We start from the raw sequence: 13,884 nt of genomic DNA on the forward strand, positions 1-13,884 counted from the left end.
GGGGAGCGGGCCGTGCTGGGGGGAGGGGCTGTGCTGGGGGAGGGGCTGTGCTGGGGGAGGGGTGCAACATGGGGTGAGGAGGCTGTGCAGGCGAGGTGGTTGCATGGGGAGAGAGGGCTGTGCGTTGGAGAGAGGGCTGGATGGGGTGAGGGAGCTGTGCAGGGAGAGGGGGCTGTGCGGGAAAAGGGGGTTGTTGGGTGGGGTGAGAGCTGCACTGGACTAGTTAGCACTGATATTTTTGCTGCCATAGGCTTCAGGTAAATGTTCAGCCACAGACACTTATACGGCACATGTGAACGATTGGTCAGTGCAGTATGATTTGAGCTATACTCACCTCGTATTTCCTGTAGTTGACCAGAAGGGCGAGCAGCACGACGGCATCGTAGCCGTGTTCCCTGCGGCTCACAGCACTGGACAGGATCTGCACCAATAGAAAGCAGCGGTCACTAGGAGAAGCCATGTCAGGTAGAAATTATGTGCTGCTAAAACGAGTCATAATGCAGAACTCCCTAAAAAGCAACTTTATTCCAGTTAATAAAGTGCAGCGAGGCTGAGCGCATTTCATGGATCAGGAGATCACTTCATCAGGCACAATATCTTAATGGGACACAGCCCTGAGCAATCTCAGCTCAGTCGTACAGATGCAATACATGGGCCAACCACAAGGGTGCAGCACTATGAGGAGAGCACCATCTTCAAACAACAAACTGCAGCTTTATAAATAAATAATAATAATTATAATAATACCTGCAGGATGGCCTCGAAGATGCTGTTAATCATCACATATTCCAGGATGGTGTTCTGGCTGATGTTATCAGTCACCTGTAGGGAAAGAACAACACACTATAGTCAGGAGGATTCCAGCGCGTCACATGGTGTGGATATAAGATTCCCCATCATGCATCACATGTCTCCCTGCGCTGTGGTTACTGCTGGGCTGACAGGAAATGACGTGTAGGGACGAGAGAAGACTTCTCCTGGATCCTCCCTGTGTTCCCATCAGTCAGGTAGAAGCTACTAATGTAGATACAGAAGTCCCTCTCTCCCCCATACTACCCCCCCCCCCTCCCCATGTCCCCTTCTGTCCACCTTGTCTTCAGAGAGACAGAATGGGAGATGGAGGGACAGAAGGGGACAATGAGGGACAGGCAAGTATGCAGTTTGTAGTTGTGATCGGGTAGGCGTATTCGCGTCTCGATCTGAGGTCCATTCAAACCATAAGACACAGGAAATTTTTCTCCGAACTTTTGAGGGAGAAAAAGTGCGTCTTGTGGTCTGCAAAATACAATAGTGACAATAGTGAAAGCTTTGACAAGAGGGGAGGAGCTGCCCTGACTACGGCGTCACGGTGAGGTCATCCGAGCGGTATTATCTCGCTGACGCATGGGCCAGGTGTCGCTGCCGTTTCCTCGCACACAATCGTTGCTGAGATATCGCTGTCTGCATTATTACGTACATCAGGTTTGTTGTTACTCTGTACAGCACCACGGATTATGTTGGCGCTTTATTAATAATAACAGTAATAATCAGGACTTACGGTCACCAGGCATAGGAGGAGCTTCAGGCAGAGACTCTTCAGGCTTTCCGACCCATCGCCGCACAGAAGAATGTCCAGACTCTCCATCAGATTCTGCGGGCAGAAAACGCACAGATGATTCTGGGAGTGGTCTATATACAGTGCATCCCGTTCCCCCTGATCACCCCTGAGATGTCTCTGCAGCTAAAAGTGAACCTCAACCGAGAGGAAAAGAAAGTTCCACTTACCACCAGCCCCCTGCAGCCGCCCTGTGCCCAGGTCACCCCTGAACGATCCTCGCCCGCAGCCAGCTAGTTACGTTTTCGGGGCCTGCGTGTCCCTGGCCATGCGCATCCCTCGAGCACGCTCCTGCCGCCGTGCCCGTCCTTGCTGGCTGCAGGAGACGAGAGGATCGTTCAGAGGCGGCACAGGCACAGGACATCTCCAGGGGGCTTGTAGAAGCCACAGGTAAGTGACATTTTTATTTCTTCTCGGTTAAGGGGCCCATACACTGGTCGATTTCAGCCGATCGATGGATTTACGGTCGATTTCGATGGATTTGATCTGACAGGATGAAAGATCTAAGTCGATCTGTTACTGGCAGCAGATCGATGGCCTGTAGAGTTGCATTGGATCTAATGGTCCAATGTTGCATTTAGATTGATTTCCAATAGATTTCCAATACAATTAATTCTGAAATCTATTGGAAATCTGTTGCTAGTGTGTGGCACACATCAGACAGATTCCTGGCAGATTCAGCTTGACAGGCATCTGACAGAAATCTATCTGATGGTCGAATCTGCTGCAAATCTTTCAGTGTATGGCCACCTTTAAGGTACACTTTAACTGGTTTGTGTTCCACAGTTTTTACCCCTTAAAGAGAACCCGAGGTGGGTTTGAAAAATATTATCTGCATACAGAGGCTGGATCTGCCTATACAGCCCAGCCTCTGTTGCTATCCCAAACCCCACTAAGGTCCCCCTGCACTCTGCAATCCCTCATAAATTACAGCCATGCTGTGAGGCTGTGTTTACATCTGTAGTGTCAGTCTCAGCTGCTCCCCCGCCTCCAGCAGAGCTCCGGTCCCTGCCCCTGTCCCTTCCCTCCAATCAGCAGGGAGGGAAGGGATGCAGGCGTGGACTGGAGTTCTGCAGGAGGCGGGGAGAGCAGCAGATTGACACTATAGAGATAAACACAGCCAGCTCTGACAAGCTGTTTGTCAGCAGCATGGCTGTGATTTATGAGGGATTGCAGAGTGCAGGGGGACCTTAGGGGGGTTTGGGATAGCAACAGAGGCTGGGCTGTATAGGCAGATCCAGCCTCTGTATGCAGATAATAATCTTCAAACCCACCTCGGGTTCTCTTTAAAGTTCCTGACATGGTTGATGCATTCGCTGTTTCGTTTTGATAAAGCAGTCACTTCAATTACCTGCACATCTTGTGATATACATCTTGTTTCTTTCAGTACAATCTAGGCTTCCTTTGGGTAATATTTTTCAATCAAAACGATTTTATTTTATAGTCATTTTATGAGGGAAATAATTAGGTATAAATGCAGAAAATATCAGTATTTATCATTTTTCACCCTTCCTAGTTTTCACGTGACACGTCCCACAGTTATAAAATAGAAAAAAAATAAATTCTTTGGCCTTTCCCGCCGGTTAAAATGATACCCCGTATGCCATATTTTACTTCTAGCTGAGCATGTGGCAGACCGTTATCCCCCGCCCGCGTGTCTGTGGCGATCGGATGCTTTAGCTAGGGCGACAGGTCAGGGGCCATACTGCTGTACAGATGCACCGCTAGGCAATGGCAGAGCGTTACATCTGTAGAGCATTGAGGCCCCAAACCCTCGCCCTATTTGATTGCTGCAGGTGGCAGTCATTAAAAGTTTATAAACAGACACAGGTATTGCAGGGGTTAATAATGGGTTAATAGGCTAGGCTGGGGTTAAAAATTAACAGGGCATTTAAAAAAATACTTTTTATGTTATGGGACAAATCACCTAAATTTATTTATTTATTTTTTTTACTTTAAAAACTCCCCCCCCCCCCAACTTTATTGAATGGTTGTTGCTATTAGTTGGCAACAATCATTCACAGCACCGTGCAGGAGCACGCACAGCGGCAGGCGGAGGGTTTTAATGCATGACGTAGATTGTACTTCCTAAAACCTACAGCAGCACTAATTAGGACACAGAATCTACTTCCTGGAACTACGAGCAGTTAGTTGGAGTCCACCTGCGGTAAAGTCAGATGATTGGACATGATTTGGAAAGGCACACACCTGTCTATAGAAGGTCCCACAGCTGACAGTGCAAGACAGGATTGTCTACAGGCACAAATCTGGGAAGGTTACAGAGAATGTTCTGCTGCTTTGAAGGTCCCAATGAGAAGAGTGGCCTCCATCATCTGTAAACGGAACAAGTTCTAACCCACCAGGACTCTTCCTAGAGCTGGCCGGCCATCTAAACTGAGTGATCCAGGGAGAAGGGCCTTAGTCAGGGAGGTGACCAAGAACCTGATGGCCACTCTGTCAGAGCTCCAGAGGTCCTTTGTGGAGAGAGGAGAACCTTCCAGAAGAACAACCATCTCTGCAGCAATCCACCAATCAAGCCTGTATGGTAGAGAGGCCAGACGGAAGCCCATCCATAGTAAAAGGCACATGGCAGCCCACCTGGAGTTTACCAAAAGGATCCTGAAGGATTCTCACACCACGAGAAACATAATCCTCTGGTCTGATGAGACAAAGATTAAACTCTTTGGTATGAATGCCAGGCATCACGTGTGGAGAAAACCAGGCACCGCTCATCACCAGGCCAGTATCATCCCTACAGTGAAGCATGGTGGTGGCAGCATCATCACCAGGCCAATACCCTCCCCTACAGTGAAGCAAGGTGGTAGCAGCATCATCACCAGGCAAATACCCTCCCTACAGTGAAGCAAGGTGGTGGCAGCATCATTCCCAGGCCAATACCCTCCCTACAGTGAAGCATGGTGGTGGCAGCATCATACTCAGGCCAATATCATCCCTAGAGTGAAGCATGGTGGTGGCAGCATCAAGCGGTGGGGATATTCAGCAAACCGCACGTGCTCCATAGAAACTGTCTCTGAACAAGCGACACAAACAGCTGTTATTATCGGGCATCTCGTCACCATTGTGAGCATCGCCATCCTGCAGAGAAGCTAGTCATGCTAGTCATGTGTTCTCTCACCTTCATGCGGAGTTCCGCCTTATCGAAGCCCATCAGCATATTGATGATGTCAAACCCCGAGGTGGGCTTATTCTTCTGATGGACCCCCCGGATGAGAGCACACAGGGTCTGCAGAGACAAGACATCAGTCACACATCTCGCCACAAAGGAACCTCCCCCCAAACACAGGTGACTTCTGGGAGTAATGCCCCGCCCACTAGCTTTATATAACGGAATACTGGCCATCCAACTGTACAACCTTCTGTGGCACTTACCATGATAATGTGTGCTGGTTTACTAACTTGGGGTGCAAAAATGTGCAAAAGCGCCTCACTCTGAAAATGGTGTTAAAAAGTCGCTATTGCTGATGATTGCATTTTGTTGTGTGATCTAAGCCTTATAGAAAAGTCAATTATGAGGTTTACAGGAGTTTGTGTCCCCTTCACTGCCCCCCCCCCCCCCCTCTGCCAGTACACAAGCACAGCTGCAGTTACCCCTGAGGAAGCGGAGGCTGGCCTGTGACACGCATGTCAGGATCGGGTGTATATTGTCTCCCCTCACTGCCCCCCCCCTCTGCCAGTACACAAGCACAGCTGCAGTTACCTCTGAGGAAGCGGAGGCTGGCCTGTGACACGCATGTCAGGATCGGGTGTATATTGTCTCCCCTCACTGCCCCCCCCCCTTCCTCTCTGCCAGTACACAAGCACAGCTGCAGTTACCTCTGAAGAAGCGGAAGCTGGCCTGTGAAACGCATAAATCAGGATTCATCATTTGGTTTGTAAGTGATTACTTGTTTTTATAGTGAACAACAGATGGTAAAGAGATGCAAATCATTTGGAGTAGATGCAGAATTATGCTAACCTTGTATGCAAAGGTTTGCAGCTTGGAAATGGACCATTCCAATTGCACCTTGGCTCGATTTGTCCATTGTCAAGCTGCATACATTTGTATGAAAAATTTGCATAATCCTTGCATCTACTGAATAATTTGCATCTCACTGGGCCTCCCTATAAAGGGTTACATTTTGGATATTTATATATTCAGCCCTCTGAGGGGATAATCTATGTATACGCAGGATAACGTGGGTTTATATTGTAGTATGAATGGCACGGTGTGAGTTTATTGACTCTCCATACACAGCCTGCCAGTCTGGTTTATTGCTTTATTCTTGTTTTCTTGTTGCTCTATATGGCTCGGTAATCCAGGGATCAGAAGTCATAATGCCAGTTATTATGCTAATGATTAGTGCATGACTGGCAGAGAGAGGGCATAATGTCACCCGCATAGCTCATCGATAGACATTGCGCACAGCCCACTGATCCCAGAAGGAAATACCCGGATAACTCAGCATCTCATCGAGATAACACAAAGCATCTGACTCCAATCAGCAAGAGAATACGTGGCTACGCTGCCTTCCACATCCTCCCTGCTAGGAAGACAATGGCCTCTTGTCATCTGCAGCTATCAGACCCCATATACAGTTCACCACACATCCAGCCACCAGGAACCCCCTGCATCAGGTCAGAGGGTGCCACGCCCCATACACCACACATCCAGCCACCAGGAACCCCCTGCATCAGGTCAGAGGGTGCCACGCCCCATACACCACACATCCAGCCACCAGGAACCCCCTGCATCAGGTCAGAGGGTGCCACACCCCATACACCACACATCCAGCCACCAGGAACCCCCTGTGTCAGGTCAGAGGGTGCCACGCCCCATTCACCACACATCCAGCCACCAGGAACCCCCTGCGTGAGGTCAGAGGGTGCCACACCCCATACACCACACATCCAGCCACCAGGAACCCCCTGCATCAGGTCAGAGGGTGCCACACCCCATACACCACACATCCAGCCACCAGGAACCCCCTGCATCAGGTCAGAGGGTGCCACACCCCATACACCACACATCCAGCCACCAGGAACCCCCTGCATCAGGTCAGAGGGTGCCACACCCCATACACCACACATCCAGCCACCAGAAACCCCCTGCATCAGGTCAGAGGGTGCCACGCCCCATACACCACACATCCAGCCACCAGGAACCCCCTGTGTCAGGTCAGAGGGTGCCACGCCCCATACACCACACATCCAGCCACCAGGAACCCCCTGCTTCAGGTCAGAGGGTGCCACGCCCCATACACCACACATCCAGCCACCAGGAACCCCCTGCATCAGGTCAGAGGGTGCCACACCCCATACACCACACATCCAGCCACCAGAAACCCCCTGCATCAGGTCAGAGGGTGCCACGCCCCATACACCACACATCCAGCCACCAGGAACCCCCTGCGTCAGGTCAGAGGGTGCCACACCCCATACACCACACATCCAGCCACCAGGAACCCCCTGTGTCAGGTCAGAGGGTGCCACGCCCCATACACCACACATCCAGCCACCAGGAACCCCATGCGTCAGTTTAGAGGGTGCCACGCCCCATACACCACACATCCAGCCACCAGGAACCCCCTGTGTCAGGTCAGAGGGTGCCACACCCCATACACCACTCATCCAGCCACCAGGAACCCCCTGTGTCAGGTCAGAGGGTGCCACGCCCCATTCACTACAGATCCAGCCACCAGGAACCCCCTGCATCAGGTCAGAGCGTGCCACGCCCCATACACCACACATCCAGCCACCAGGAACCCCCTGCGTCAGGTCAGAGGGTGCCACACCCCATACACCACACATCCAGCCACCAGAAACCCCCTGCATCAGGTCAGAGGGTGCCACGCCCCATACACCACACATCCAGCCACCAGGAACCCCCTGCATCAGGTCAGAGGGTGCCACACCCCATACACCACACATCCAGCCACCAGGAACCCCCTGTGTCAGGTCAGAGGGTGCCACGCCCCATACACCACACATCCAGCCACCAGGAACCCCCTGTGTCAGGTCAGAGGGTGCCACGCCCCATACACCACACATCCAGCCACCAGGAACCCCCTGCGTCAGGTCAGAGGGTGCCACGCCCCATTCACTAAAGATCCAGCCACCAGGAACCCCCTGCGTCAGGTCAGAGGGTGCCACACCCCATACACCACACATCCAGCCACCAGGAACCCCCTGCATCAGGTCAGAGGGTGCCACGCCCCATACACCACACATCCAGCCACCAGGAACCCCCTGCGTCAGGTCAGAGGGTGCCACGCCCCATACACCACACATCCAGCCACCAGGATCTCCAAGCGTCAGGTCAGAGGGTGCCACGCCCCATACACCACACATCCAGCCACCAGGAACCCCCTGTGTCAGGTCAGGGGGTGCCACGCCCCATTCACCACACATCCAGCCACCAGGAACCCCCTGCATCAGGTCAGAGGGTGCCACGCCCCATACACCACACATCCAGCCACCAGGAACCCCCTGCATCAGGTCAGAGGGTGCCACGCCCCATACACCACACATCCAGCCACCAGGAACCCCCTGCATCAGGTCAGAGGGTGCCACGCCCCATACACCACACATCCAGCCACCAGGAACCCCCTGTGTCAGGTCAGAGGGTGCCACGCCCCATTCACTACAGATCCAGCCACCAGGAACCCCCTGCGTCAGGTCAGAGGGTGCCACGCCCCATACACCACACATCCAGCCACCAGGAACCCCCTGCGTCAGGTCAGAGGGTGCCACGCCCCATACACCACACATCCAGCCACCAGGAACCCCCTGTGTCAGGTCAGAGGGTGCCACGCCCCATTCACTACAGATCCAGCCACCAGGAACCCCCTGCGTCAGGTCAGAGGGTGCCACACCCCATACACCACACATCCAGCCACCAGGATCTCCAAGCGTCAGGTCAGAGGGTGCCACGCCCCATACACCACACATCCAGCCACCAGGAACCCCCTGCGTCAGGTCAGAGGGTGCCACGCCCTATTCACCACACATCCAGCCACCAGGAACCCCAAGCGTCAGGTCAGAGGGTGCCACGCCCTATTCACCACACATCCAGCCATCAGGAACGCCCGGCGACAGGTCAGAGGGTGCCACGCCCCATTCACCACACATCCAGCCACCAGGAACCCCCTGCGTCAGGGCAAAGGGTGCCACACCCCATACACCACACATCCAGCCACCAGGAACCCCCTGCGTCAGGTCAGAGGGTGCCACGCCCCATTCACCACACATCCAGCCACCAGGAACCCCCTGCATCAGGTCAGAGGGTGCCACGCCCCATACACCACACATCCAGCCACCAGGAACCCCCTGTGTCAGGTCAGAGGGTGCCACGCCCCATTCACTACAGATCCAGCCACCAGGAACCCCCTGCGTCAGGTCAGAGGGTGCCACGCCCCATACACCACACATCCAGCCACCAGGATCTCCAAGCGTCAGGTCAGAGGGTGCCACGCCCCATACACCACACATCCAGCCACCAGAAACACCCTGCATCAGGTCAGAGGGTGCCACGCCCCATTCACCACACATCCAGCCACCAGAAACACCCTGCATCAGGTCAGAGGGTGCCACGCCCCATACACCACACATCCAGCCACCAGGAACCCCCTGCATCAGGTCAGAGGGTGCCACGCCCCATACACCACACATCCAGCCTCCAGGAACCCCCTGTGTCAGGTCAGAGGGTGCCACGCCCCATACACCACACATCCAGCCACCAGGAACCCCCTGCATCAGGTCAGAGGGTGCCACGCCCCATTCACCACACATCCAGCCACCAGAAACACCCTGCATCAGGTCAGAGGGTGCCACGCCCCATACACCACACATCCAGCCACCAGGAACCCCCTGTGTCAGGTCAGAGGGTGCCACGCCCCATACACCACACATCCAGCCACCAGGAACCCCCTGCATCAGGTCAGAGGGTGCCACGCCCCATTCACCACACATCCAGCCACCAGAAACACCCTGCATCAGGTCAGAGGGTGCCACGCCCCATACACCACACATCCAGCCACCAGGAACCCCCTGCATCAGGTCAGAGGGTGCCACGCCCCATTCACCACACATCCAGCCACCAGAAACACCCTGCATCAGGTCAGAGGGTGCCACGCCCCATACACCACACATCCAGCCACCAGGAACTCCAAGCGTCAGGTCAGAGGGTGCCACACCCCATTCACCACACATCCAGCCACCAGGAACCCCCTGCGTCAGTTTAGAGGGTGCCACGCCCCATACACCACACATCCAGCCACCAGGAACCCCCTGCGTCAGGTCAGAGGGTGCCACGCCCCATACACCACACATCCAGCCACCAGGAACCCCATGCGTCAGTTTAGAGGGTGCCACGCCCCATACACCACACATCCAGCCACCAGGAACCCCTTGCGTCAGTTTAGAGGGTGTCACGCCCCATACACCACACATCCAGCCACCAGGAACCCCCTGCGTCAGGTCAGAGGGTGCCACACCCCATACACCACACATCCAGCCACCAGGAACCCCCTGCGTCAGGTCAGAGGGTGCCACGCCCCATTCACCACACCTCCAGCCACCAGGAACCCCCTGCGTCAGGTCAGAGGGTGCCACACCCCATACACCACACATCCAGCCACCAGGAACCCCCTGCGTCAGGTCAGAGGGTGCCACGCCCCATTCACCACACATCCAGCCACCAGGAACCCCCTGCGTCAGGTCAGAGGGTGCCACACCCCATACACCACACATCCAGCCACCAGGAACCCCCTGCGTCAGGTCAGATGGTGCCACACCCCATACACCACACATCCAGCCACCAGGAACCCCCTGCATCAGGTCAGAGGGTGCCACACCCCATACACCACACATCCAGCCACCAGGATCTCCAAGCGTCAGGTCAGAGGGTGCCACACCCCATACACCACACATCCAGCCACCAGGAACCCCCTGCATCAGGTCAGAGGGTGCCACGCCCCATTCACCACACATCCAGCCACCAGAAACACCCTGCATCAGGTCAGAGGGTGCCACGCCCCATACACCACACATCCAGCCACCAGGAACTCCAAGCGTCAGGTCAGAGGGTGCCACACCCCATTCACCACACATCCAGCCACCAGGAACCCCCTGCGTCAGTTTAGAGGGTGCCACGCCCCATACACCACACATCCAGCCACCAGGAACCCCCTGCGTCAGGTCAGAGGGTGCCACGCCCCATACACCACACATCCAGCCACCAGGAACCCCATGCGTCAGTTTAGAGGGTGCCACGCCCCATACACCACACATCCAGCCACCAGGAACCCCTTGCGTCAGTTTAGAGGGTGTCACGCCCCATACACCACACATCCAGCCACCAGGAACCCCCTGCGTCAGGTCAGAGGGTGCCACACCCCATACACCACACATCCAGCCACCAGGAACCCCCTGCGTCAGGTCAGAGGGTGCCACGCCCCATTCACCACACATCCAGCCACCAGGAACCCCCTGCGTCAGGTCAGAGGGTGCCACACCCCATACACCACACATCCAGCCACCAGGAACCCCCTGCGTCAGGTCAGAGGGTGCCACGCCCCATTCACCACACATCCAGCCACCAGGAACCCCCTGCGTCAGGTCAGAGGGTGCCACACCCCATACACCACACATCCAGCCACCAGGAACCCCCTGCGTCAGGTCAGATGGTGCCACACCCCATACACCACACATCCAGCCACCAGGAACCCCCTGCATCAGGTCAGAGGGTGCCACACCCCATACACCACACATCCAGCCACCAGGATCTCCAAGCGTCAGGTCAGAGGGTGCCACACCCCATACACCACACATCCAGCCACCAGGAACCCCCTGCGTCAGTTTAGAGGGTGCCACGCCCCATACACCACACATCCAGCCACCAGGAACCCCCTGCGTCAGGTCAGAGGGTGCCACACCCCATACACCACACATCCAGCCACCAGGAACCCCAAGCGTCAGGTCAGAGGGTGCCACGCCCTATTCACCACACATCCAGCCATCAGGAACGCCCGGCGTCAGGTCAGAGGGTGCCACGCCCCATTCACCACACATCCAGCTACCAGGAACCCCCTGCGTCAGGTCAGAGGGTGCCACGCCCCATACACCACACATCCAGCCACCAGGAACCCCCTGCGTCAGTTTAGAGGGTGCCACGCCCCATACACCACACATCCAGCCACCAGGAACCCCCTGCGTCAGGTCAGAGGGTGCCACACCCCATACACCACACATCCAGCCACCAGGAACCCCAAGCGTCAGGTCAGAGGGTGCCACGCCCTATTCACCGCACATCCAGCCATCAGGAACGCCCGGCGTCAGGTCAGAGGGTGCCACGCCCCATTCACCACACATCCAGCTACCAGGAACCCCCTGCGTCAGGTCAGAGGGTGCCACGCCCCATACACCACACATCCAGCCACCAGGAACCCCCTGTGTCAGGTCAGAGGGTGCCACGCCCCATTCACTACAGATCCAGCCACCAGGAACCCCCTGCGTCAGGTCAGAGGGTGCCACGCCCCATACACCACACATCAAGTCACCAGGAACCACTGCGTCAGGTCAGAGGGTGCCACACCCCATTCACCACACATCCAGCCACCAGGAACTCCCTGCGTCAGGTCAGAGGGTGCCACGCCCCATACACCACACATCAAGTCACCAGGAACCCCCTGTGTCAGGTCAGAGGGTGCCACGCCCCATTCACTACAGATCCAGCCACCAGGAACCCCCTGCGTCAGGTCAGAGGGTGCCACACCCCATTCACCACACATCCAGCCACTAGAAACCAGAGCCGGGACAAGGTCCTCCAGCACCCAAGGCTGAGACACTAAAGTGCGCCCCTCCATCCCTCCCACCCCAGCCGTCACACACTGATTGCTATTAGACTAAGAGGCCCCTCCATCCCTGCCACCCCAGCCATCACACACTGATTGCTATTAGACTAAGAGGCCCCTCCATCCCTGCCACCCCAGCCATCACACACTGATTGCTATTAGACTAAGAGGCCCCTCCATCCCTGCCACCCCAGCCATCACACACTGATTGCTATTACACTAAGAGGCACCCCAGGGCCCACAACCTTCCCAACACCTTAATATCTAGTTATCTGGCTTGCAGTCACTGCTATGTATCCCCTTTTCTTATTTCTTTCTGCTTCAAACACAATTAGGAATGCAGCTGAATGAATTCTGCACCCTCTCCTACACTGCGCCCTGAGGCTGGAGCCTCTCCAGCCTATGCCTCGGCCCGGCCCTGCTAGAAACCCCCTGTGTCAGGTCAGAGGGTGCCACGCCCCATTCACTACAAATCCAGCCACCAGGAACCCTCTGCGTGAGGTCAGAGGGTGCCACGCCCCATACACCACACATTCAGCCACCAGGAACCCCCTGCATCAGGTCAGAGGGTGCCACACCCCATACACCACACATCCAGCCACCAGGAACCCCCTGCATCACGTCAGAGGGTGCCACACCCCATACACCACACATCCAGCCACCAGAAACCCCCTGCATCAGGTCAGAGGGTGCCACGCCCCATACACCACACATCCAGCCACCAGGAACCCCCTGCATCACGTCAGAGGGTGCCACACCCCATACACCACACATCCAGCCACCAGAAACCCCCTGCATCAGGTCAGAGGGTGCCACGCCCCATACACCACACATCCAGCCACCAGGAACCCCCTGCATCAGGTCAGAGGGTGCCACACCCCATACACCACACATCCAGCCACCAGGAACCCCCTGCATCACGTCAGAGGGTGCCACACCCCATACACCACACATCCAGCCACCAGGAAGCCCCTGCGTCAGGTCAGAGGGTGCCACGCCCCATACACCACACATCCAGCCACCAGGAACCCCCTGCATCAGGTCAGAGGGTGCCACACCCCATACACCACACATCCAGCCACCAGGAACCCCCTGCATCACGTCAGAGGGTGCCACGCCCCATACACCACACATCCAGCCACCAGGAACCCCCTGCATCAGGTCAGAGGGTGCCACACCCCATACACCACACATCCAGCCACCAGGAAGCCCCTGCGTCAGGTCAGAGGGTGCCACGCCCGATACACCACACATCCAGCCACCAGGAACTCCCTGTGTCAGGTCAGAGGGTGCCACGCCCCATACACCACACATCCAGCCACCAGGAACCCCATGCGTCACGTCAGAGGGTGCCACACCCCATACACCACACATCCAGCCACCAGGAACCCCCTGCGTCAGGTCAGATGGGGCACAGGGGTGCAAGGGCTGTTTGCCTGC

The 13,884-nt window shown here is 56.0% G+C and overlaps 1 protein-coding gene across 1 annotated transcript in view; it reads right to left on the reverse strand.

Annotated features, from left to right (window-relative positions):
- ARMH3 (armadillo like helical domain containing 3) overlaps positions 1 to 13,884 on the reverse strand; it is a 211,937-nt gene that overhangs the window by 171,915 nt on the left and 26,138 nt on the right. The window contains exons 5-8 of the mRNA XM_068258854.1: positions 4,731 to 4,838; positions 1,538 to 1,630; positions 748 to 822; positions 335 to 421 (exon numbers count right to left, since the gene is read on the reverse strand). Of these exons, the coding sequence (XP_068114955.1) occupies positions 335 to 421; positions 748 to 822; positions 1,538 to 1,630; positions 4,731 to 4,838 (363 nt within the window). The remainder of the gene's footprint in view (positions 1 to 334; positions 422 to 747; positions 823 to 1,537; positions 1,631 to 4,730; positions 4,839 to 13,884) is intronic.

The sequence above is a fragment of the Hyperolius riggenbachi genome, chromosome 10 (genome assembly GCF_040937935.1).
Source record: "Hyperolius riggenbachi isolate aHypRig1 chromosome 10, aHypRig1.pri, whole genome shotgun sequence".
Lineage (NCBI taxonomy): Eukaryota > Metazoa > Chordata > Amphibia > Anura > Hyperoliidae > Hyperolius > Hyperolius riggenbachi.